Source organism: Thamnophis elegans, chromosome 7, assembly GCF_009769535.1.
Source record: "Thamnophis elegans isolate rThaEle1 chromosome 7, rThaEle1.pri, whole genome shotgun sequence".
NCBI lineage: Eukaryota > Metazoa > Chordata > Lepidosauria > Squamata > Colubridae > Thamnophis > Thamnophis elegans.
Window position 1 is genome coordinate 48,042,975 of NC_045547.1, and position 26,760 is coordinate 48,069,734.

At 42.0% G+C, this 26,760-nt stretch overlaps 1 protein-coding gene across 1 annotated transcript in view; it reads right to left on the reverse strand.

The window, feature by feature from the left end:
* Positions 1–21,063: 21,063 nt before the first annotated feature.
* SLC35E3 (solute carrier family 35 member E3) overlaps positions 21,064–26,760 on the reverse strand; it is a 9,529-nt gene continuing 3,832 nt past the window's right edge. The window contains exons 3-5 of the mRNA XM_032221756.1: positions 24,099–24,257; positions 22,822–22,904; positions 21,064–21,780 (exon numbers count right to left, since the gene is read on the reverse strand). Coding sequence (XP_032077647.1) covers positions 21,594–21,780; positions 22,822–22,904; positions 24,099–24,257 — 429 coding nt within the window. The 3' untranslated portion in view covers positions 21,064–21,593. The remainder of the gene's footprint in view (positions 21,781–22,821; positions 22,905–24,098; positions 24,258–26,760) is intronic.

Sequence of the window (26,760 nt, forward strand, 5' to 3'; positions counted from 1 at the left end):
CTGGCGGACTTCAACTCTGGGAGTTGAAGTCCGCCAGGATTAAAGTTGACAAGGTTGGAAACCCCTGTTTCAAACTGATGAAAGAAATGTCCTTCTGGGTTCGGCTCCAAGTGGTGAAAAAGACACTGGAGACATGGAGGCTGCTTGGAAAGATGGTTTATTGGTGGACAGGACCACATGGCTTGAGCTCCTGAACAGAAAAGGTGATCACATGCTTCAATGTTGGTGGAGAAGAAGAGAAGGACTGAGGGAGGGGTTTGCTAGGCTTTATATAACCTGCTCAGTCCCACCTCTCTGTTTCCTGTTCCTGTGTAAGAAATGTATTCTGATTGGTTGTCAGACTCCCATGGGGCCATGCAGGGGCAACTCGCTAGGCTGCATTTTGAATCCAGGTTTGGTTGAGTTCTCAGATGCCATGTGGTGAGTTGGGGCCAATATTATCATGCTTTAATCTCATCCCCCTGGAGCTGAAGTGGAGAAGCCTTTATTATGTAAAGTGGACTAGCTTGGCCTTCTTAATGGCCCATTGACAAAGTGGGGATGGGCAGAAAGTTACAGGCAGCTATTCTGTCTTTTAAAACATGTTTCTTTCTTTTCACATCCAGAGAAATATTCTGCCCTTTCAATATTTCCTAGGATATTTCATTTTTCTGGGAGAGGGCTGGGTGATAACTTCCTACAATACCATGGAAGGAGGGGATCATTTGCTGCTGCAGACTTCCTGCATTGCGCTGCATTCCGCGGGTTTAATTTAAAAAAAAATGCACAAGGTTTATTAGTAAAACAAGCACTCTTATCAGCGTGTTTCTCTTGGTTTGGCTTTGATTATTTTTGGGTCCGTATACAAACATAAAATCCAATGCACGTTTACTCCGTGTTTTTTTCCACAACTTGAAAGGCCTAGTAGATACATTAATATTGTGGAGACCGTGAGTTCTACTGCCTTAGCCATGAAAGCCAGCTGAGTGACTTCGGGCCAGTCTCTCTCAGATCAGCTCATCTCACAGGTTGGTTTGGGGGAAAATAGGAGGAAAGTGTTGAATAAATTTGCTGCCTTGAGTTATTTGTAAAAATAGACTGGAAGCATAATGTACCACACTGCATTTATGTGTAAAATTCTATGTATGGCGAAGGACCAGCTTAAGAGACTTGCCCTGACGTGTACATTTGTGCAAACCTCTGTCAGATTATGGAAAATACAGCTCAGCTGCTCTAGTGACCGTTCACCTGTGGGTACTATGAATGTTTCAATTGTAATTCTTAATACAATAAATATTGATAAATATAATCTAGACAGATAAGAGCTGTTTTTGGGGTTCCCCATAATTTTTAAAAATGGGAAAGAACTAAGCAAAAAGTTTTCATACAACAATAGGGCACCAAATTCAAACAAAATAGGTTCTGTGAGAGAATGTATAAAAGTAATCAGAAAAACCATTTGGTTTAGTGGTTAAGGTATCAGATAAGAAACTGGGAGACTGCTAGTTCTAGTTCCAACTTTTGCATGAAGTCAGCTGGTTGATTTTGGACCACAGACTCACCCTCTGCACTAGGAAACAGTGACAAACTACTTTCGAAATTTTGTCAAGAAAACTACAGGGACATGTCCAGGCAGTTGCCAGGAGTCAAGACTGACTTGAAAGCAAAAATAAAATAATAAATTGTGTCATGAGTAGGCAGCATGCACAACCTTTATAGATAAATTTCTGAAGCCATGACAGCTTTAGATACCTGAAGGTTTTAAGAGGGGACATGGTGTATTTCTAGGTGACAAAGTTATTAGGGTTCCACCACAAAATCGCGGAGGACAAAATCGCGGTCGACGAAAGCGCGCATTTGACGTCATGACAGTGCGACGAAAACATCGCGCTGTGATCGAAAAATGTAAAAATAAAGCAAAAACCTTATCCTAACCCCCCCAAACCTAACCCTAAACCTAACCCTTAACCTAACCCTAAATCTAACCCTAAACGTAACCCTTAACCTAACGCTAAACCTAACGCTACTCTTAACCTAACGCTAAACGTAACCCTAACGCTTTAAACCTAACCCTTAACCTAACCCTAACCCTAACCCTTACCTTTATGTGAATCGGCTTGCTTTAATTTTATTTTTATTTCAATTTTTAATTTTTTTCGTCGCGCTGTGATGACGTCAAATGCGCGCTTTCGTCAAGCGCGATTTTGTCCTCCGCGGTTTTGACGGGTCACAAGTTATTAGTGCCTACTACCATTTCCCCTGAAAATACAACATGTCTTGAAAATAAGGCCATGCCATATTTTTCAGGTGGACAAAAATATATGCCCTCCCCTGAAAATAAGCCCCCTGGACAACCACCCCCCTCCGGCCAGGCAGAGCACCACTCACCAACCTAGAGGTATCCTGAAGGCACCAAGCCAGGGAGGGCAAAGGTGCTCACGTTACTTGGCGCCTTTGGGATACCACTAGGTTGGTGAGTGGCACTGTACCCAGCTGGAGAGAGGAATTGTCGGGCGGCTGCTCTCTTGCGAACGGGCTCCCGAAGAGCCATACACAGTCCCGGGAGAACGGTTGAGGTGATCACGCTCATGAGCAGCCACCCGGCAACTCCCCTCTCCAGCTGGGCAGAGCGCCATTCACTAACCTAGCAGTATCCCAAAGGCGCCAAGATGCGTGGCACTCTGCCCGTCCCCCAGCTCCCGCATCTTGGCACATTCTGGATACCCCCTAGGTCAGTGCATGCTGCTCTGCCCCACCAGTGTCTTCCAGCAGCCAGCCCACAACCATAGAGTGCATTCCCAGAATGGCTGCTGCCGGAAGACTTGGCAGCTGATCTCCGGAGTTTGGAAGCCGGGGAAGAAGTTATGCTCGGAGTGTGGCGGCGGTGCAGCCCTGGCTCTGCAGGAAAACTGGGCAGGGCATGGCGAGGCTGGGAGGCACGCGAGCTGGGGGCGGACAGGCATTTGCACAACCCCCCTCTCCAGCTGGGCAGAGCACCACGCACTGACCTAGGAGTATATCGAATGTGCCAAGCCACGGGAGCTGGTGGGCGGGCAGAATGCCACATGGCTTGTTGCCTTCAGGATACAGCTAGGTCAGTGAATGGCGCTCTGCACGGCTAGAGAGGGGGGTCGCTGGGCGGCTGTTCCTGAGTGTGGTCACCTCATGGCTGCTGTGTTGCGCTGCTGTGACAGCGCAATACAGCTGTTTGCCCCTGAGGCTATGCAAGGCTCTTCGGGAGCCCACTCGGAAGAAAGCAGTTGCCTGGCAACCCTAAAACAATTCCCCCCCCCCGATAATAAGGCCCAAGCCATATTTGTGGGTCAAAAGAAAACAAGACCCTTTCTTATTTTGGGGGAAACACGGTATTACCAAAGCAATATTCTACCTTGTGATAGAATAATCCTGAAAAACAAAAGGTTTCCTCTGTGTAGGCTTCACAGCAGGGGTGGGTTCTGGCAGACATTATTGCCGGTTGCTGCCATCTTTTTTCAATTCTGCGAATGCGCAAAACAGTTTTAAGTGCGCTGCACACACTTGATGCACAGTGCACTTAAAACTGTTTTGCGCATTCGCAGAATTGAAAAAAGATGGCGGTGCCTATGGCAGGGAACCAGTTTGGTGGTGTGGCAGGCCTGGGTCGCAGCCAAACCACTACCAGTTCAGCCGAATTGGTCCGAACCGGTAGGAACCCACCACTGCTTCATAAATATTTCTTTGGTCATTATCATAAGCCTGATCTTTGGTCTGACTCAGCAGGGCTATTTTGAGATTATCTTTGCCCAAACTTGTTCTGTTCTTAAGCAGCAGCAAATAAATATTACAAATTGTTAAGCACATAACTTAAATATGCAAAACCACATAAAAACTGGCATTTAAATAATAATTGGAACTTTTTCCTCCAGAATTTCTAAAATTCTAAAAATCTAAAATGCTTTCAATCTTACAACTGGCCAAGATCTTTATTTTATTCTTTATTTGGCCACTAGAAGAACACTTTTAGATAATTCAATGTTTAAAATGGAGTTGCTCCAGAAATGCGGGTAGATTTCAGTATTTGAAACAGCTTCCCTCTAGATCCATCGACATATGTAACATTCATAATGCCATTGATATATGTTGTACCTAGGATTCCCATTATTAAAGTGGGTCTATCTATAACTATAAAAGTGTCCAAGCCATCCCACTTTGCCTTTATTTTGACACTTTTAATTAAACATACAATATTTATTTCACTTCTCCCCGATACTCATTATTGACTATCATACTTTCTCTACTATTTTACTGTTTTATTTGCTAAATTGTGGATTCCCTGTGAATTCTATTACAATATGGTAAGTACGAAGAACATGTGAATGAAGGAAAGCAAATATGATTAAATTAATATGGATATTTTAATGTAATCTGAATCCACCTAACAGATTCCTATCACCTTAGGTGGGAGCCGACTTTTCAAGCCTGCCTTATCTGCATTTCCTAGTAAAATACACAGAAAAATCCCACTGTGGGGATAGGTTTCCATGAATTTGGACATGCAAAATGGATGTACAGTGAATTTGTAGCGTTTCGGTTTGCTTAGGAGGGCCTTGACTTTTCAAGTCCGCCTTATTTGTGTTTCTTGGTAAAATTCAAGAAAAAATCCTTTTATGGGACAGCTTCACTTAGGGTTAGATCTGTATCAATTTAGAAAGCAAAATGGATTTCCCCAACAAGTTAACCCCTGGGGGCGTTTAGCAGCAGCACAAATGGGACAACTGGCAACATATTTCTCAATGTCCTTTTTCAAAGAGGGCCACCAAAATTGTCGCTTGACGAGGTGGAGCGTCTTGACGAAACCAAAGTGCCCTGCCATCTTAGAATCATGTGCCCGTTGAAGAACAATGAGTCTAAGAGATGCAGGAACGTATAATTTCGTCCCAATCCAAGGCAATTCATCCCTCATTGTGCATTCATTCACGTGCTGTTGGAACCAATCATCATCAGTGAGGGCTTTTTTCAGGTTAGAAAGAAAGTCTTGAGACACCTCTACCTTAGAAAGTGCTTGACTTCTAGTAACAACAGGAGCAGCGAGGCTCGTCGCGGGAATGACAGGCTGGACCACACTGAGCTTAGAACAGTTGTATTGAGGAAGTCTGGATAAAGCATCAGCCATAAATTTTTTTCCCCCTGGAATGTATTTCAAGGTAAAATTAAATCTATTGAAATGCTGAGCCCAGTGCATCTGTTTAGGAGAAAGTTTTCTGGGCGTCCTCAAAGCTTCCAAATTTTTATGGTAGGTCCATACCTCGAAAGGGTGTTTGGCGCCCTCTAGAAAATGGCGCCATGTGGCCAAAGCCCAGCGAACAACAAACGCTTCCTTCTCCCAAATGGCCCAACGTCTCTCCGTGTCGGTTAGTTTGCGAGAGGTGTATGCGCAGGGTTGTAAATTACCTTGACTATTAGCTTGAAGTAACACAGCCCCGACAGCCACGTCACTGGCGTCAGCTTGGACCACAAAAGGTGCGTCCATGTCCGGGTGTTTGAGGACTGGTTCCTCCATGAAAAGTCGCTTTAACTTCTCGAAGGTAGCTTGGCATTCCATGGTCCAATCCAGCGGCTTGCTAGGCAATAGCAATAGCAGTAGACTTATATACCGCTTCATAGGGCTTTCAGCCCTCTCTAAGCGGTTTACAGAGAGTCAGCATATTGCCCCCAACAATCTGGGTCCTCATTTTACCCACCTCGGAAGGATGGAAGGCTGAGTCAACCCTGAGCCGGTGAGATTTGAACCGCTGAACTGCTGATCTAGCAGTAGCCTGCAGTGCTGCATTTAACCACTGCGCCACCTTGGCTTGGGTTTCGCCCCACCTTTAGATTTCAGGAGGTTAAGATTTAAGATTTTAAAGTTTATTTATATGCCACCCTTTTCCCTGGGGGGACTCAGGGCAGCTTACAACTTAAAAAGGGGGGGGAGACAAACTTTTAACATATAAGACAAATACATAATTAAAACACAACATTCATACTATTTGGGCGGGTTGTAGTCTTAACCCCAGGCCTGACGGGATAGCCAGGTTCTGAGGGCTGTGTGGAAGGTCTGGAGGGTGGTGAGGGTACGAATTTCCACGGGGAGATCGTTCCACAGGGTCGGAGCTGCCACTGAGAAAGCTCTCCTCCACGTAGTTGCCAGTCGACATTGACCGGCAGATGGGACTCGGAGGAGGCCTAACCGGTGAGATCTAATAGGCCGTGTGGAGGTAATTGGCAGTAGGCGGTCTCTCAAGTATCCAGATCCACTACCATGGAGGGCTTTATGGGTGGCAAGTAGCACCTTGAAGCGCACCCGGAGATTGACAGGTAGCCAGTGCAGCTCGCGGAGGATAGGTGTTATGTGGGTGAAACGAGGTGCACCCACAATCGCTCGCGCGGCCGCATTCTGGACTAGCTGAAGTCGCCGAATACTCTTCAAGGGCAGCCCCATGTAGAGCACATTGCAGTATTCCAGCCTAGAGGTCACAAGGGCACGAGTGACTGTTGTGAGAGCCTCCCGGTTCAGGTAGGGGCGCAACTGGTGGACCAGGCGAACCTGGGCAAATGCCCCCCTGGTCACAGCTGACAAGTGATGTTCGAAAGTCAGCTGTGGGTCCAGGAGGACTCCCAAGTTGCGGATCCTGTCTGAGGGGCGTAGTGTTTGACCCCCCAGCCTGAGAGATGGAATACTAGCCAAATTGGTGGGAGGGAAACACAACAGCCACTCGGTCTTATCTGGGTTGACCACGAGTTTGTTAGCCCTCATCCAGTCACTAACAGCTTCAAGTCCCTGGTTCATCACTTCCACCGCTTCATTGAGTTGGCACGGGGCGGACAGATACAACTGGGTATCGTCCGCATACTGGTGGTATTTTATCCCGTGCCGCCGAATGATCTCGCCCAGCGGTTTCATGTAGATGTTGAAAAGTAGGGGGGACAGGACCGAACCCTGTGGCACCCCATATGTTAGGGGCCTAGGGGTCGATCTCTGCCCTCCAACTAACACCGACTGCGACCTGTCCGAGAGGTAAGAGGAGAACCACCGCAAAACAGTGCCTCCCACCCCCACCTCCCACAGTCATCGCAGAAGGATACCATGGTCAATGGTATCGAAAGCCGCTGAGAGGTCAAGGAGAACCAGGATGGAGGCATGGCCTCCGTCCCTGGCTCTCCAGAGGTCATCGGTCAATGCGACCAAAGCGGTTTCTGTGCTGTAGCCAGGCCTGAAGCCAGACTGGAATGGGTCAAGATAGCTAGCTTCCTCCAAGGACCGCTGGAGCTGAAAGGCCACCACCTTCTCAACAACCTTCCCCACAAAGGGGAGGTTGGAGACTGGACGATAATTGTTAAGAACGGCTGGATCCAAAGATGGTTTCTTCAGGAGGGGTCTCACCACCGCCGCTTTAAGTGCGGGGGGAAAGACCCCCTCCCGAAGGTAGGCAGTAACAACCGCCTGGATCCAGCCCCGTGTCACCTCCCTGCTGTTAGCAACCAGCCAGGAGGGGCACGGGTCCAGTACACATGTGGAGGCACTCACAGCTCTCATGGCCTTGTCCACGTCCTCAGGGGCAACATCTTGAAACTCAACCCAGGGGTGGTCTACCAGATTATTACCCTCCTGGACCCACAGCTGATCTTTGATCATCACCTGTTGGCTGTGACCAGGGGGGCATTTGCCCAGGTTCGCCTGGTGCACCAGTTGCGACCCTACCTGAACCGGGAGGCCCTCACAACAGTCACTCGTGCCCTTGTGACCTCAAGGCTGGAATACTGCAACGTGCTCTACATGGGGCTGCCCTTGAAGAGCATCCGGCGACTTCAGCTAGTCCAGAATGCGGCCGCGTGAGCGACTGTGGGTGCACCTCGGTTCACCCACATAACACCTATCCTCCGCGAGCTGCACTGGCTACCTGTTGATCTCCGGGTGCGCTTCAAGGTGCAACTTACCACCCATAAAGCCCTTCATGGTAGTGGATCTGGGTACTTGAGAGACCGCCTCCTGCCAATTACCTCCTCGCGACCAATTCGATCACACAGATTAGGCCTCCTCCGAATTCCATCTGCCAGTCAGTGTCGACTGGCGACTACGCGGAGGAGAGCCTTCTCGGTAGTAGCTCCGACCCTGTGGAACGATCTCCCCGTGGAGATCCGTACCCTCACCACCCTCCAGACCTTCTGCACTGCCCTTAAGATCTGGCTATCCCGTCAGGCCTGGGGTTAGATTGTAATCCGTCCCCACCCGAATGAATGAATGTTGTGTTTTATTTTTAATTATGTATTGTTATATGTTTTACTGTTTGTGTTCCCCCCCCATGGATTGTAAGCCGCCCTGAGTCCCCCCAGGGAAAAGGGCGGCCTATAAATAAACTTTCCTATTCCTATTCCTATCCCCTTGTGCCTCGGCTGGATCTGCAGAATCGGAGTCCAACTCCGACCGAAACCGAGCAACTTTGTCCGCTAAGAACTGGACGTAGTCCTCAGGCCTACCCTGCAGGGGATCCTCCGTAACCCTCCTATTTAGGAGGGAATGGGTTATCCTAAACAGGGCGGCTGGGCGCGACTCAGCGGAGGCGATCAAGGTGGCAATATAAGCTCTTTTTGCCGTCCTAATTGCCCTGATGTATTCCTTGATGCACGATGTTAGAAATGCTCGGCTCGATTCGGATTTGTTGGACCTCCATAGGTGCTCTAGGCGTCTCTTCTGGCGCTTCCTCTCCCGGAGTTCCTCGGTAAACCAAGGAGGCCTCCTGGATCCACTGCCTCGGAGCGGCCGTAGTGGCGCAATCCGGTCAAGAGACTCCGACGCTGCCGAGTTCCAGGCAGCAACCAGGGTCTCCACCGGACTGTGGGCGAGAGTATCGGGAATAACCCCAAGCTCTGTCTGGAACATCAAGGGGTCCATAAGTCGCCTGGGGCGGAACCACCTGGTCGGTTCCTCCTCCCTACAGTGGAGGTTTGGTCTCCGAAAGTCAAGCCTCAGTAGGCAGTGGTCTGACCACGACAGGGGTATGATCTCACTACCCCTCAGACCAAGATCACAAGTCCACTGCTCCGAGAGGAATACGAGGTCGAGCGTGTGACCCGCTGAGTGGGTTGGGCCCCGAATTACCTGGGTCAAGCCCATGGCTGTCATGGAAGCCATGAACTCCTGCGCTCCATCAGAGTGTTCACCGAGCGAAGGCAAATTGAAATCCCCCAGAACCATAAGCCTGGGGAACTCAACTGCCAGCTCGGCTACCGACTCGAGGAGCGAGGGGAGGGCTGCTGCAACGCTGTTGGGAGGCAGGTACGTTAACAGCAAACCCACTTGACCCTTGAGGTCCAACTTCACCAGCAGGGACTCACACCCGACAAGCTCCGGAGCAGGGATCCTACGAGGTACTAGAGACTCTCGGATAACAATAGCCACACCTCCACCCCTTCCCTGGGCTCTCGGCTGATGGAGCACCTGAAATCCTTCTGGGCACATCTCTACGAGGGGGACTCCTCCCTCCGGGCCCAGCCAGGTTTCAGTGATACATGCCAGGTCTGCCTTCTCATCTAAAATTAAGTCCCGGACGAGGGGAGCCTTGTGAATTACAGACCTGGCATTTAGCGACAACAGCCTGAGACCAGGGTCCTGATTACTCGCGCCATCTGGCCTTGGAGTGGGACTCATAGGGCCGGAAGGAGGGATCTCTGTGACGTAGCGAGCCCTCCTTCCCCGGTAATGGCCAGCCCTAAAGTCCCCGCCATATCTGCCCCTCCCTGTTACGACCGTGATGCTCCGGCCCACTCCCGTGTCCGTGGTTCCCTCAACCACCCCTATGGCTCCTGCGTTCCCCGGCAGGCCCTCCGAATCAAGCACACTCATTTGTTCACTCAGACAGTCCCCACGTGATAGTTAAAACACATAAAATACAGCAAAATAGATCAATAAAAGTGGGACCATTCACTCAATCACATGCGTATCCCATGCATATCCCATACAAAAGAAAGAAAGAAGAGGAGAAAAGAAAAAGAAGGAGAAAGAAAGTTGCGCAGTTATTAAAAAAGGTGCAGATTCTGGGAAGGTCCAAAAAGTCCAGGATGGTTGAGGAAAGGTTAGTTATCGGAAGAGCTATCTTAGCAAAAGAGGGAATAAATTGGCGATAGAAATTAGCAAAACCCAAATTTTTTTGCAATTGCTTGCGTGTACGAGGGGCCTCCCACTCAGTGACCACTTTGACCTTAGCGGGGTCCATTTCAACACCCTCGTGGGAGATGCGATAGCCCAGGTAGTCAACCTTCTTCTGATGGAATTCACACTTGGATAATTTGTCGTAGAGTTCAGCTGCCCGAAGTTTCTTCAGCACTGTACGAACCAGCTTCACGTGTTCTTCACGTGTTTCCATGTAAATAAGGATATCATCTAAATATACGATAACGCCCTTGTAAAGATGGTCATGTAAAACCTCATTAGTTGCATGAAGACTGCTGGCACCCGCTGTAGGCCAAATGGCATCACACGAAATTAGAAACAGCCAAGGGGACAGTTGAAAGCAGTTTTCCATTCGTCCCCCTCTTTAATTCTGACTCTATAATACGCCTCTCTTAAGTCCAACTTAGTGAAAATACAGCCCTTCCCTAGTTGGGCCAGCACGTCCTTCATTAGTGGCAACGGTTAGAGGTTCTGAGATGATATGGCATTCAAGTTTTTGAAATTAACACATAATCTCATGGAGCCATCTTTCTTCTCTCTGAATAGTACAGGAGCTGCTACCTTGGGTCTCGCCGGTTCAATGAAACCCCTTTCCAAGTTCTTATCAATGAATTTCCTCATTTCCTCCATTTCCCTAGGGGACATTGAATATATTTGGGGCTTTGGAAGCTTCACCCCAGGTAAAATATCAACAGTGCAATCTGTGGGTCTGGGGGGGGGGGGTAATTTGTCAGAAGATTTTTCACTAAAAAAACCCCTGAGATCCCAATACACCTTTGGAATTCTTTCCTCCCCCTCAATTCTCTCCTGCCCCCTGTTTGCCAATGTGGGGCCAGTAGCGTCAGAGTCTTTTGCTGGCTGCGAGCCCAAAATAAACATAGATAAATTCTCTGGCAAAAAGTTAAACAGCAAATGCAAAAACAAACACTCACAGCAAACCAGGTTTATATAAAGCAAATCGCTTATCCAAGTGCTTCTTCTCGATGATTGCAAACAAACAGAGACTTGACTAGGACAGGCACGGAACGGAATGGAATGAATGAACGAACGTTGACTTCTGCAACTAGGGTGTGGCACCATCAGTCTTTTATCTGCAGGAGGAGATCTTAACGAGCCACAGCTGCTTGTTATCTTCTCAGAGTCTGACAGCAGCTCCAAAGGCTCCTACCGAGCCACAACACTTGTACATAAAAATACTTTTTTTCTTCAAATTTCTTGAAGAAATGATTTTTCTCTGTGATATTCCTTGAATTTGTATTGAATTGGATTAGTCTTTTGCCATTGCAAGTAAAAGCCCCAAATGTATAAAAGTCATGAGGTATTAATGTTGATGACAGAATTAACACATTAACCTGAAGGGATTTTTGTCACAAATTGCATCATTTATTCTATGCTTATTTCAGATAAAAATAAATACATTTTAAAATTGTATTTCCATTACCTTAAAAAGTAAACTTAGATTTCTTATATTGGTATTATCATACTATTTATTTCTCATATTATTTTTACAAATAACTAATTAACGGTACAAATAACCAGCAATTAATCACCTCTCTGCAGTAGCAAGGAGTTCCAAAAACACATGCTGTAAATAAAATTTCATAGGATTGTTCCTTTGACAAGAATGCCCTCCAACCCATTATTTAGGATAAATCCAAACTAAATGCAAAGGAAAATCAATGCAAAGTTCACACACACATACAATACCAAAAACAGAATATCAGAGTTGGATGGGATGTTAAAGGTCTTTCAGTTAAAATAACAAAGAAGTCTGAAAGAAGAAAGTTGATTGGACAGGTTAATAGCATGCATGTTTATTAAAATGAGATCTGAAGGGGAATAACTTGTAAGGAGAAAGGTTTAGGGTTCACAAAAGAGATAAACTATACTCCGATTTGTACTAACAAATCTTATCAGGAGCTTTTCTTATCAGGAGCTAGTCTCCCTCTTGTTCATCAGTTTAGGAATGCTAAAAGCTAATAAATCTTGAACATCACTTTAAAAGAAAAAAATATAAATCAGATTAAAATCCAAGGTAACTATGTTAGTTAACAAATAACAAAACCCATGTTATTTGCTCCTTAAACTTATCCAACACATATTCTGTTTCCTATTTTCCCCACAACAATCCTGTGACGTAACTTGGGCTAAGTCAGTGACTGACACAACATCACACAGCTTATGTTCATAGCTAAGGTAGGACTTAAAACTCAAAGTCTCCCGCTTTCTAGCCTATTGCCTTAACCACTAGACCAAACTGGCTCTCATAGACCAAACTAAACTCTGGAGAAATGGTATTTTATGATATTTACTCTTTTTGCTTGCCTTCCCTAGAATAAACCATGTTCTTATACTCTACAAAGTAGCCATCTATCATTCTATTACTGGTATACTCTGACAAATTAAACTGGATGCCTTTGAAAGGTTTTATGTAGGATGCTGAGATACAATCTCTGAGTGGGATTTGGAGTTAAAATTTTTTAGGGTTCTTAAGGATAAAATGTGTCTTACGTTTTACAGACCTGTAATTTACAGTCCTACAAACTGTAGAGCCCTGGTACCTATAGTTGTCAAATCCTCCATTCTCCTTACTGAATTGACAGTAATTCCTATAGAGGTCTATTTTCCACTAGTAGTGTATATTAGACATGACCCAACATCTAATCAAAGAACACTTTCCCCCTGCATTCAAAGTATGTAGGACAGTGATGGGCAACCTTTTTGGCGTGGTGTGTCAAAAATCGGCAAAAAATCGAGCATAACTCGCGTTGTGTGTCACTTCGACAAAAACATAATTTTGCGCAATTTATAGTTTAAACTACAAAAATGTATAATGGCGCTCACAGTTCCCATTGGCACTCCGCTGTTCCCTGCTGTGGTGCGGTCGTAACCGACAGTCCCAGGAGTAGACTCTCTGTGCCGGCCTGACTGGAGAGAGGCGCGCACTGTTCCCGCGCTCCTCTCCTGCGGGTCCTCCCTCGCCGCGCTGATGACGTGTGTGCGCACGGCACGCACGCCTTACCAGCAGCCCCTGCGCTCAGAAAGGGGCGGCGGCGATACAGTAAGTGAGTGTGGGCGGGGGAGATCACACGTCCCGCCGCCCCGTTCCTCCAGCACAGATTCTTTCATCCTCGGCGGCCGTGCAGGAGCCGAGGATGAATCGCATGAAATCCTGTGCGTGTCACCCCAAATGGCTACGTGTGTCAGCACTGACACGCGTGTCATAGGTTCGCCATCACTGATGTAGGAGGTAAAGTATCTAATGACGGAAGATAGCATTTGTTAAATACAGTATAACCTGAAACTCCAGTGCATGTCCACTTTTTATCACAGATGTTTTCTGATGTGGGATTGATTTCACAGTCCTTTGTCTGAATAAAACAATCCGGCTGAGATCTACATATGTTGGTCTGATTGGACTAAATTGTAGGGGTGATTCAGAAATATGATATTGTGTTCCTTATTTATCCCTTTTTATTTGTTGTAACTTCACTTTTACATGTTCTATTGTGTCACATTTTATGTTTTGTTCTGAATGTTTCCTTTTGTATTTTGATATGGCCTATTGGGCTAATCAGTAACAACAAAGCTTGGGAATGGTTTAGGTAGAAATCCATCTGTGAACTGTCAACAAGCAGAGGTTTCTTCAAAAGATAACATGGTCTGGACAGAACATACATCAGTGGCCCACAAGAGTAAACTTGGTTTCCCTCCTTCTCCCTTATAGAAGTTATTGAAATATCAGGAATTTCCCATGTGAAAATGTTAATTTGTACCAATATGATTAGTTAAAATAGAGAGACTTAAAACTGAAAGAGTAGAGGTAGGTCTTGGCTAGGGAAGGATGAGCTCTGAGGAACTCATGTACTTGTAGATGGTTTCAAAAATTGGCATCTCTTGACTATCCAGAAGAAAAACCTCCAGTGTGGTGCTAGTATTAAAGGAAGTGGCCCATCACTGAAAGCTACTGTAAGGGAAGACACAACCACTCTTTTCCTCTAAGATATTATTCTCATCATCCTAATATTTGGTCAGTAAAATTACTTTTGGCATTTGGAACACCAATACAAAATACCAAGGCCAAATTGATTCAGATCAGCAAAAATAGTAATAATTGATACAATTATCAATTATCCTCTAGGTGTAGCAAATTAAAAATGTAACTCAAATAAATATACAGTAAAGATATTTTCAATTATACAAGGGAAAACATTTGTTTCTTGATCTTGAATTCATTGTTCTCATTTTGATGTATTATTTGTTTTCACAAGTGTCCTTGCTAAACTTATGTTAATTTATACTGAGATAAAGTCAAGAATTTTTGAAATTCTATAATTCACATTGTTGTGATAGTATGTCACGGCCTTATGACTTCTTTCACATGCTATAATTGCTTGCCTATATCCAAGAAAAAAAACAAGATAATTTAATGTTCTATCTTGAAATTTTCCCTGAACTAGTAAACCTGTTTAAAAAAAATTCATGAAATCATTTTTCTGTGATAAAAATAAGCAATATTTTTAATATAAGTAGAGCTTTTTCATCCAGGCTCTGCAATAATTTGGGACAAGATTTTTTAAAAATTGGTATGGTTGCAGCTACGTTGAATGTACTGCCCTACTCAATTTTAAAAACTATTCCAAATTAAAGAGCATTATTTTTCTCCTAGTATATTATATTTGTGTGTGTGTGTGTAAAATACATATATACACACACACACACAAATATAATATCCTAGTTACCTTTGACTCCTAGCCACTGCCTGGGAAATTCCATGAAATTTTTTGGGCAACATTTTTCAGAACTGGTTTACCTTTCCTTCTTCCTGAGGCTGAAAAAGAATGACTGGTCCAAAATCCTCTAGCTGTGTTTCCCCAAAAATACGTCCCCTTAAAGTAAGCCCTCCCCTGATTTTTTGGGGTGGGCCTAATATAAGACGTACTTGTACTTGACGCCTCTTCACCCATCGTGGGTATAGGCGACTTCCATGGAAATTTGACGCCACTGTTGGATACGGCGATCCATGGAAGCTGTTTCGGCTGGATATACCCAAGGGGACGCCAGTCCCAAGGGTCGACGGAGCCCGATTGGTGGGAACGGGGGGCACCACGTGAAGGCCGGGTTGTCGTTTGATAGTTGAGAGGCTTTGCAATAAGCGTTGCAATGTATGTTTTGCGCATCAACTATCCTTGCCCCCAAATAAGCCCTAGTGAAGTGGGTGGGAAGCAGCCCTTCCCTTCCCTGTCACCTTGGCCCCTTAACCATGCATGGCCCATGGATCAGCTGATCCAGTGAAGGCCAGGAGTTGTGTCTCTCTGGGTTCCTGGAGATATTCTGTACCTCTCCCCAGCTGCTGCTGCTTGAGAAAAGAATGAAAAGGCAGGCAATTCTGAAAGATTGTGGGATGCATGTGCTTACGGCAGAATTCTGTGTGGGTGTGTGGGTGAGAGAGATAAAGAAAGATAATTATGAAAGTGGACAATTGTAGGAATATTTGTATCAACACAATCATGTTTTCCTTAAATATTACCTTTTTTCAGTATAATAGCATTCCATTTAAGTATTTTGAAAAATAAAGAGTAGTAAAAATACATCACTTAATCTGCTGCATATTAGGGGGAGATATTAAAGAAGTGAAAACTGTTTCAGTTTTCTAAAAGAAGCAAAATAGAGTTCAGAGGCAAGACTAATAAAGATCTATTTTATTCATAAAAAACAAGTATATTACATTAAAAAACATTGCCATTCTGTTTTATACAGTCATAAATATATTTTATGATATATTCTATTTCTGACAATAAAAAGACTCCCACACAGTGCAGACTACCATCTACACCATCCCTATTAATATTTTGTACATGTTTGTTGTGTGTTATAATTATATTAATAAGGGGTGAAAATTATTAAGTCTCTAGATATTAGTGGATTGACACTCCAGTTATTCTTAAAACCCTGTAAGTCTGACAAGTGGTGGAATCCAGTAGCATGTAGAGACCTACAAATTCCCCATCAATGGAAATTTATTTTACAAATGCAATGTTACAGCTGAATGAGATGTGGAGTTACCATTTTGTTCTCTAAAAGACTTGAGGAAAGAATATATTGAGCTTGGATGGATAAAGATACTCTAAATTATTGTTACTCTCTTCAAGACATAGGATGCAAGGACTTGAAATTTTAAAATTGTATTTACATTTCAGAAAATACTCTTCAGAGCACAAAATTGCTTTGTAATACACAATGATACTGCCCTGGACATGCTGTTTTGAACATTACCTTTAGCAGGCAGTTTTGAATAATAACTACAGCTATCAAATATTGCATTTAAAGCATTCTTCAGTCTGAATAATAGCTAAGATCCAGCTAATCACATGAAATAGCCGAGCTTTCATAATACTGACAGAAAGTACAAGAATGATTTACTGAATAAATTTGGTATTCAAGATATCAAATACTTTTAGAACAGCAAATGAAACTGGGGGCATGTTCTGTGCTATTACTTTTGTGCATGTGAACAAATGCTCCTCTTTAAAAAAAGATCCACTTAAGACAGCTTATAAAATATACTGGTCAAATTTCTGAAAGCATATTAAATTTATATTCTTCATGACACTTCAGAGACATTTTATTGGAGGAGATAGATTCAGTTTTTTGCCCATTATCACAGCTTCCTAAAGTGATATGGGAAAAAATGTTTGGATAATACATTAAAAGTTCTGTTTTATAGCATATTTTATAAGAAAACAAAGCAAAAAAAAAATCCCAAAACATTGTAATGTCTTTATTCTAATATAATGATCAAATGTATTTTTGAAATAAAAGTGAACTCCCTTCCAAAATGAATACTTTTGAAAGCATACTGTAAAATGCCAACTTTGAAGTTCAGGTACATAGGAGCCAGTTTGATATAGTGGTTAAGACACCAGAAACCAGGAAACTGGGAGTAAAAATCAACCAGGTGTCTTTAGGTCAGTCACACATTCTCAGCTCAACTTTCATAGATTTGTTGTGGGGAAAGTAGGAGGAGGAAAGAATATTAGTTATGTTTATCACCTTCAGTTATTTATGGAAACAATAAAGGCAGGATAACAACAAACCTAAATCTTTAATGGGAGCTAAGTATCTACTTGTAACAGGAGAGCAAAGACTCTGTTCCTCATCTGCTTTTGGGTTTGTTCTTTGTAAAAATTGAAATTGCCAGGGGACGAATGGATGGTGTGTAATAGCAGTAGACTTATATACCGCTTCATAGGGCTTTCAGCCCTCTCTAAGCGGTTTACAGAGAGTCAGCATATTGCCCCCAACAATCTGGGTCCTCATTTTACCCACCTCGGAAGGATGGAAGGCTGAGTCAACCCTGAGCCGGTGAGATTTGAACCGCTGAACTGCTGATCTAGCAGTAGCCTGCAGTGCTGCATTTAACCACTGCGCCACCTTGGCTCTGTGTACTCTACACTACTGTGTACTCTCTTGTGTACACAAGAACTTAATACATACAAACATACACAATAGAGTCAGTAGGAGATTATGGTGCTGAACTAGGACTGATCCAGCATGACTTTCAGTGGACAAAGCAAATTGATTCAGACTGATTTTATATACACTCACAAAAGTAATATAAGCCTATAAGGTTAATTTCTAACATAAATGTATACAATTAAGAAACAACTACATTTTCCTGTAACAAACAGTACAAATGAATCAAAGGTTCAAAATACAGACTCTGCTTGCATTTTCAGAAAATTAGAGGTCATTATATTAGTGTATAGCATGATGAGGTTTCAATATTTTTTGCAGCTTTGGATTCCAAAAATGTACATTAATCAGACAATATGTTTAATGAGTACATAAAACCAACTACGGATCTTGAATCATAGTGTCAATATATTGGTCCAGTTCATCTCATGTTTTGCATTCCCTTCTAGAATTTGGCTGAACAGTATATTATTACAGTTGATCAATTCACCGTGTCTGTAGTGGGTGCTTTCAATTAGAACTATAGTTAATATTTGGAATATTCAGATAATAACTATTTTAAAATTAAAGATTCATTAGGAAAGTGACTTTTGTTCCTTTCCTAGAAAAGTCTTTTCTCCAATACATTTTAAAAGATTTATATACACCCTCTCCCACACATTTAAGACAGCAAACATACCTAATTCTCCTGGCTCCATTTTCCCCACAACTGAGAATGACTGAGAATGAGGCAAAACCAGGGATATCAGTCTTGTGGTTTCTAGCCTCAGGCCTTAACCATACACATAGTTCTTGACTTATGACCACAACTGAGCCCAACATTTCCATTGTTAAACAAGACAGTTGTTAAATGAGTTTTCCCCTTTTTATGACTCTTTTAGCCACCATTGTTCAACGAATCATTGTAGTTGTTAAGTGAATCACATGATTGTTAAGTGAGCCCAGCTTCTCCCAATTATTTTGCTTGTCGGATGCCAGCTGGGAAGATTACAGATAATGACCCCCATGACAGTGCAACTGTCATAAAGTCATTTTTGTCAGAGTTGTTGTAACTTCAAACTGTCATTAAATGAATGGTTGTAAGACAAGGGGTTCCACCACAAAACCGCAATGCCCTTATCCGCGCCGACATAAGTGCGGAGGCAAATCCGCGGCGTCCGAAGCACTAAGAAAAAAACGACCCTACCGCCGCGACAACAGCGCGGCGACAGAAGGGCGTTCTACATGTTTCGTTCTTTGCCTCCAAAGGTAGCCCTCCTCCTCCAGCTGACAGCGGCAGCGGGCACGGGGCAAAGCGGGCTGCCCAGCAGCAGCAGCCCGCGGGAAGGGTCCAGCTCAGCCGCCAGGGGGGGGAAGCAGGAAGCCCACGGGGGCCCTGAGCGGGGCCGGCGGCGGCAGAGGACACGGCAGCAGTGGCGGCTAAGGCTCTCCCGGGGCCGGCGAAGTGGGCTTGCCCGGCGGAGGCAGGCTGCCCTCTTCTTCCTCAACATCTCCTTGGATGGGCGGCTCGGGGCCCCCACGGGCTTCCTGCTGCCCCCCGCGGCTGAGCTAGACCCTTCCCGCCGGCTGCTGCTGCTGGGCAGCCCGCTTTGCCCCGTGCCCGCTGCCGCTGTCAGCTGGAGGAGGAGGGCTACCTTTGGAGGCAAAGAACGAAGCATGTAGAACGCCCTTCTGTCGCCGCGCTATTGTCGCGGTGGTGATGACGCGTGGTGATGACGTCGCGGCTTTAGCAACGCGGTTTAATCACCGCTTTTTTGACGAGCGCGGTTTTGTCGTGCCACGAAGACAAGGACTACCTGTAGACCAGACTGGCTCTCAAAAATAAAGCAGAACATAACACTTTTCAATATATAAAGCAATAATAACAAGATTTGTCCGAGACTACACTTTTATTATAGAATTCTTGCCTTTTTGTTAAACCTCTGGTGTTCCATTACAGTGCTTTGCCCTTAGGGCTGGCTGCAGGATCTTGTAGCATCCTCCTGCCTGTTTCCCATGCCCATTCCCTTCCTCTGGTTCCTGCAGGCCTTGGGCCTGCTTTCCATCCTGCCGGGATCTATATCCTCCTCCTCCTCACTTACCTTTAAAAGATCTCCAGAGCTCAGTTTAGGGAAGGACAGGCTGCTCTGTTCCTGGGCTAAGTGGTGTGATCCCAGAAACAGCTGTAATTTCCCAAGCAGCCACATTGAATTGTGGTGGCTTGGAAAATAATGGCTTCTTCCAGGATAGTGCCAATGGAGTGGTTACTTTGCTTCCCTAACATGAGTCCCACAGTATTCCGCAGCCCTGAAGAATGTGGTAGAATACTGCAGAACGTGTGTTAGGGGAGCACAGCAAGCTTCTCTGTTGCTGGGCCAGACAGTAACATCCTGGAAGCAGCCTGTCCTCTTTCCCTAACTGAGATCAGAGATCTTTGAAAAGTGTGTGATGGTGACGTGAAGTGGGGAGGAAGGTGTGGCACTTGGTGGGATGGGAATCAGGCCCAAAGCCTGCAGAGACGCTTAGGGGAGGAAAACAGAGTTCAGGATGTCTTGGGGGTGGGGGAGACCCTGGATTAGGCCTTCCAGAGCCTCCCCGGCCACCCCAAAGGACATCATGATCTATCGAACAACCACATCTGGGAAAGCAGGGATGAAGGGATTGCAAATGAGTCACTTCCTTTAACTACTGTTATGACTTCCAACCATAATAAGCAGCCTCTATTATGGTCAAGAATACAAAACTCTTCTATACAGTGTTGATAGCATAGAATCTGGTAACATGACAAATCCATAGCTAATCATAATCCAACTAAATTGAACTGGTAATTTCTAGTCGATATTATAACTACAGTTTAAAACATAAGGATACATTTGGGTGAGACTGATTAATACCCTATCTTGATTTAACTATGATTATCTTTATATCACCAAGTTAATATTCAGTGAGAATTTATTCTTAACCTGGGGTTAAGAGGATGATATTGATTTTAAAAAATTCCCATAATGCTTTGGAAGTTCTGTCTTAAATATGTTTAAAACATAGCAGAAATATATACAAGTTGCAAGAAAGTTTACAAATCAAGTTGCAAGTAACACTACATCTACACTGGCCAAAATAATAAGAAAATAAATCTTTTATATAAATTACTGAATCTTGAACAAAGTAAAAGAAAACACTTTCAAACTACAGGAGCCAGCCTGCACTGAGTTAGGTAATACTTATAAACTTAGAAAATTTAACAACTTGTAAAATTCTCAGTCTTAATAATTTTGGAGTACCAGTATTTTGTTCAACCGTGAATGTTAATTATAGTTAAATATACATTAAGTTTTAAAATATGCAGAAAAAAATATAACAATGCATGTGACTACTAGAAACAAAGTCCCAGATGGAAATTAAAAATCCAGAAAAAACAATTTGGTTTTCGGTATTTACCATATCAAGAAACTTCAATGTTCACTTGATCACAAAAAACAGTCTCTTAATACTGACAAAATCATAAGGACATGATTAATTTTCTAGCAAAAAACACTGTATCTGTCTGAATGAGTTCATTTGGTATAAATAGAACAGTTCACAATGATTGCACTGTAATTACAAACAGCCCTTTAAAAAACAAATTGTGCATACATACATATGTGCATACAAACACACACAACACACACACAGGGAAGGGGAGAAAAGAGAGAGGGAGAATCTGGGCATGCCAACGTAAGCAGACACACATCAACTACCAGTCTTCTTTACTATGCTTTTCTTTCTACTGAGTCCTGTGACCCCCTCGATGTAATCCAATCCATACCCCAACTGGCCAGAGGAGGCGGAGGCAGTGCATGGCGGCTATAGGAGAAAGAATACCTGCTCTGCTGGGAGATGGACAATTTTAGATTCCTCCATAGACAGTACATTGCTTTTGGAATCAGTGCATATTAAAGCAATTCATTTGTTACCAACAAAAATACTTAATTTACGGACGTTGAACCAGCTTGCTTTTGCTCCCATCTTGCTCACTAAGTTTGAAGTGTGTATAAGCTAGAATGCCAAACAATGTGCATGTAATTCCAAGGCCTTGATTAATCGATAAAGGATCCTTAAATAAGAGATATCCTCCCATGAGGGTGATGCAGAATTTGAAGTGTCCAAACATGTTGTATCTATATAACCGTGTTAAGGAACATCATAATTAAGCCAAATCCAATAATTAATCCAAAATAATCAAATACTATATCCTGTGCCAGTTTGGCTTCTTAAGTCCCACTCTTGTAAATGTAAGCTAGGTCAGAAAACACATCCCTCAAGAATAACTGGAATTCTGATTCATTAATACAGGTTATAGTAATAGAATCTTGAAAGCCCAATAGCATTTTCCTCCCTCTTTCTTATTCCCAAGCAAGTTAGTGGAGTCAGTTTCATTCTAAAGTTTTCCTCTTCTCCTGAGCTTAAATAATATTTTTGTTACTGTTAGTGCATACTTTTGCTAGAGTCACTTCCATAGTTTCTTATTATGTACAATGGTTCTTAAAAATGCCTAGCAAGACTTTCTCTTGTATTTGTTCATTCATTTTTGCCTTTAAGGAAAACTTCTCTCACTGTTAACAATACAGGTAATCCTGAAATTTATGTTGCTAAGACGTTTATACCACCTCTCCTGCCATAGTTGTTAAGTGAATCCACTGTGGCTGTTAAGTTAGTAACATGGTTATTAACTGAATCTGGTTTCCGAAGTGGCTTTGCTTGTCAGAAGGTGTTCACATCACCCCAAAACATTGCTGAAAATTGAGAATTTTGATTATGGGGATGCTGCAACGATCATAAGTCTGAAAAATGGACTTTTTGAGGGCTATTGTAACTCTGAACAGTCACTAAATGAACTGTTGTAAGTCGAGGACTGCCTGTGTTCATTTTATATATTTTTCAATAAAAGATTCATCATTATTTTACTGCTACTATAGAAAGTAAATTCAGGAATTGGAGATTAGTTATTCTCTCATAAAACAATGCAAACAAACTTGTTGAAAGATCCTAAAACATAGTATTTAAGTCCAATACAATATGATTCTACAATTTCTGAATTTTACTTTAAAGATCTTATTGGTGACTCACCTGATGTTTCTGATTTGTAGAGTTTATTACCAGTGTAATACAGTAAATAATTTTGCAAAACTGCAGCAATAATTTTTCAAGTGAAAGGATACGTCACTGGTGAAGTATTCCCAATAATCCAGTAAATAGACAAGTTCACCATAAATGCTATTATTCCAGAAACCAGCACCATAGACTGTGGATTAGGGAGGGGAAAGCACTTACAAATCACTGCAAATTATTTTTAATAGACAATATCCTTTATAAAGTGACATCGATGGTTGCAAATGGTATCCTGTTCATTGCTTTTCTGATCATTTTACATTCACAGTAAGAATTACTGCCTGTGTTTATAAACAATTGGATCTGATTTCTTATCCTTAGCTTTTTCTACTTTGAATTATTCCATTTGATAAATGTTAAAAATCTTGAAGCATTTTTCTTTGAACATTTAATTAATAGCTGAAATATGGAGTATAAAAGTTAACAAAACTATATAAAAAGGGTTTCATAGATTTACATTTCACAATACCTATTTCCAGTAATGTCTCAAGTACCATCTCCTAACCAGTTTTATTTATCATTGAAATGTGTTTGAATATTAGTAGCTCGGGTTGGAAGTTAGGCTGTTGGTTTGAGCTTGGCAGTTTGGTTGCTTGGCAATTTGGTTGCAAATGTTTCATCACCATTTAAGGAGACATTGTCAGTATATTTTGAATTATTTATCATTTGCTGAATTTATAAACTGTGCCTTTTGATTACATCATGCACAGAGTGATATACAATGAAAGCATGAATTAAAAATTAATTTTTATTTTGAAACAAAAATATGCCACCACAAAGTATGAAGTAAAAGTAAACATTAAGCAGCAAGAATGCCATTACAATTAGAAAATGACCATCAGAGCATTAACACCTAATGGTACTACAAGCTGGCAAAGAGTCAAAAATAGTCAAAATTCAGGGCAAGAGAAGAACCAAGCTGAGAACCACTCTAACCAAAACAATGTAAATGAATCATTCAAGACCAGCTTGTTTGATTTCAGGAAGATTACTTCATTGTGTGCCTTCAGACAAATACCTGAAAAAGTTTGAAAAGCAATATACTCTATGCAGTCATTATTAGTTGGACTAATTTATGTTAATGTATAAAGTAAAAATTATTTAAAAAAATAATTCAGTATTGGGTTGACCTTTTCATGCAGTCCTTCAGTTGTAAAATCTCACATTTGACAATTCAGTGGCTAGCAACTAAATAATGAGAAACAATGATTCAATAAAAAAACTTCCAAATTTAGGATTATATTTGCCTATATTTAAATAGGAATGTTGTTTATTAAATTTTAAAAGCATTTAGAACAAATAGAATGAAGAAACATAAACAATTTACCACAGCAGAGAGAGTCCAGGGGCCAAAAATTCCACCTTCTCCAAAGACCGGCTCAAAGAAGGGAACAACGCACAGCAACATGCCGCATGACATTGGTGCTTGATAGTATAGTAGCTGCATAGAATTTACCTGTAGTTCATGTTGTTTTGCTCCTACCCACTGAAACAAAGAAAAATATATTAATAGCCCATATGTCTAACCTTGACATGAATTACAATATGCCTTCTAAAATATTGCAGTTATGTACTTTAAGAAAAGCATGTATAGCTCAACCCTATTTATTTCAATTGCACAAGGCAGCTGAAGAATCTGAAAGAAAAGACAATCAGTTTCTTCTGTTTATCCTGATACAATGGCATACAAATCAGTGTCTAGATCACAGATTCCTTAAAAAGCCAAAAAAAGAAACTGAATAAAATATTTTGAAAGCAGAAAGGTATCTTAATATGCAAGCTTGCTAGTAATTAAATATTATGGAGCAAACATGAGCTAAAACTTTTGAATTTGAAGTTGATGCAAGCTAAAAACTGCACAGTATGGGTAAATTGAGAAAACAAGAAAATATTCCAGCTATGACCTTCATGGATAGCTCTAGAGTAAATTTCCTCAGTGTGGGCATCTTCTATATATTATTATTTCAGCTGCCAATATTTTTAATAATAACCATGCTGGCTGAACAACTCTAGGAGTTATTAGCTTGAGACGAAGTAGGGCAGTGGTACAGGTGGAAGACTCCCAGGTTCCATTGTCAATGTAAGGACCAATAGCCTGTTCCATGCTGTAATAGCATGGAATGTGCAGTGAGAAAGGACCGTGAGGCATAGCATGTTTTGTGGCTGGATGACACAGAACAGGTAGCTGTGGCTCCCTGGGCGAAGGTAGTAGCTGTACAAGAGGCATTGTTCAGTGTGGCGCAAAATGGGAGGAAGTAGAAGAATGAGAGCTTGCCAGAAGTGCAGAGCATGCATGCCCTGCATCTTGTGTTGGACATGCTCCTGGAGAATGAATCTGAAGGTCGCATTGAGCTGTTGGCCTGTTGTTGGGTGGAGAAAGCAGAAGCCTATAGGTACTATAATGATTTACTGCTCCCAACGTCAGTAGAAAGTCAACAATAAGACAAGTAAAGACTTCTAAAAACAATCACTTACTGTTTTGCTTAATTATCTTTAATGAAAATATTTTAAACTTTAAAATATCAGTTATTTGTATTTGCCTTGAGGAAACTCAATTTAAAATGTATGTTTAGTGATACAACTTTCACTTACTCTTTGAGAAGTCTTTTCAACTTCCTTCCCATTCTAAAAAGAAGAAATGTCATTTATCTCTCACCAAAAAATTGTTATGGGAAAAAATAATGCATATGAACTGGGATGAGTGCCTGATCACCTAACCACTACAACAGAACCAACATAAGCTATGAAATGGAACTACCAACAATCAAGTGGTAAAGAACAGCCTAATCAAGGAATTACCAAGGAGAAAACACCACTACTATCAACACTGACAGGACAAGCTACTATATATATAAACAAAGAGCAAACCCCATTTCCTCCTAGCTTTGATGATGTTACCTAATTAGGTAACAAAATGTTTGGAAGCAAAAGCCACAAGACAAAATTTCTTTGAAAACGCAAATAAACCAGGACGATGGTTGGCGTACAAGATGAAAAAAGAGAAAGGAAAAAAATCATAAATCAATGATCAGACCAAGAAGGGAATATTTGTTATCAAAAAGAAGAAAAGGAAAAAAATAGTAGAAAAATATTATAAGGAATTATACCAAGACACAGTTGCAGAGGACAAGATAAAACAGAATCTAAAGAAGGCGGAAATACCTAAGATTCCAGAAAAAACTCTTATCCCAAAAGAAGAAATAGACTTGCAGCAAATAAAGAACTATAGATCAATTTCTTTATTAAATGTGGATTATAAAATCTCTGCATTGATAATAGTGGAAAGACTTCAAAGACTGTTAAATGAATTTTGAGATGCATAACTATTAAGGAAGATAATTATTATAAACTAAGAAATCAAATTGAAAGGGATATAGAGAAATGGAAAAACTTACAGCCATCACTAAGGGGAAGAATAGCGGTAATTAAGATGAATATATTACCAAGAATATTATTTTTATTCCAAACAATATCGATAAAACTGGAAAAAAAGTACTTCAAAAAATTAAATAAAATAGGAAAATATATTTGGCAAGGAAAGAAAGCGAGAATTAATTTAAGAATGTTACAAGATTCAAGGATTAGAGGTGGATTTGGTGTACTGAATTGGGAATTAAACTATCAAGCAGCAGCTCTAACATGGATAAAAGAATGGATATTATTAAAAAATGCAAGGTTATTATCCTTGGAGTGACACCATATGCAACTGGGTTGCACACATTTTTTGTGGTATGGGAAAAATAGAATACATGGTTATTTTCAGAGACACTATGTAAGAAATGGTTTATACACAGTATGGGAAAAAGTAAAAGAAAAACAATATATGGATGTACCAATGTGGCTTTCAACGGTGGAAGCTTTGACACATCTGAATATTAATAGTATGAAAAAGATTATTAGGTACAAAGATATACTAACTAAAACAGAAGAAATAATTATAAGAACAAGGGATTGATATAGGATGGTTTAAACAAATGCAAATACAAACA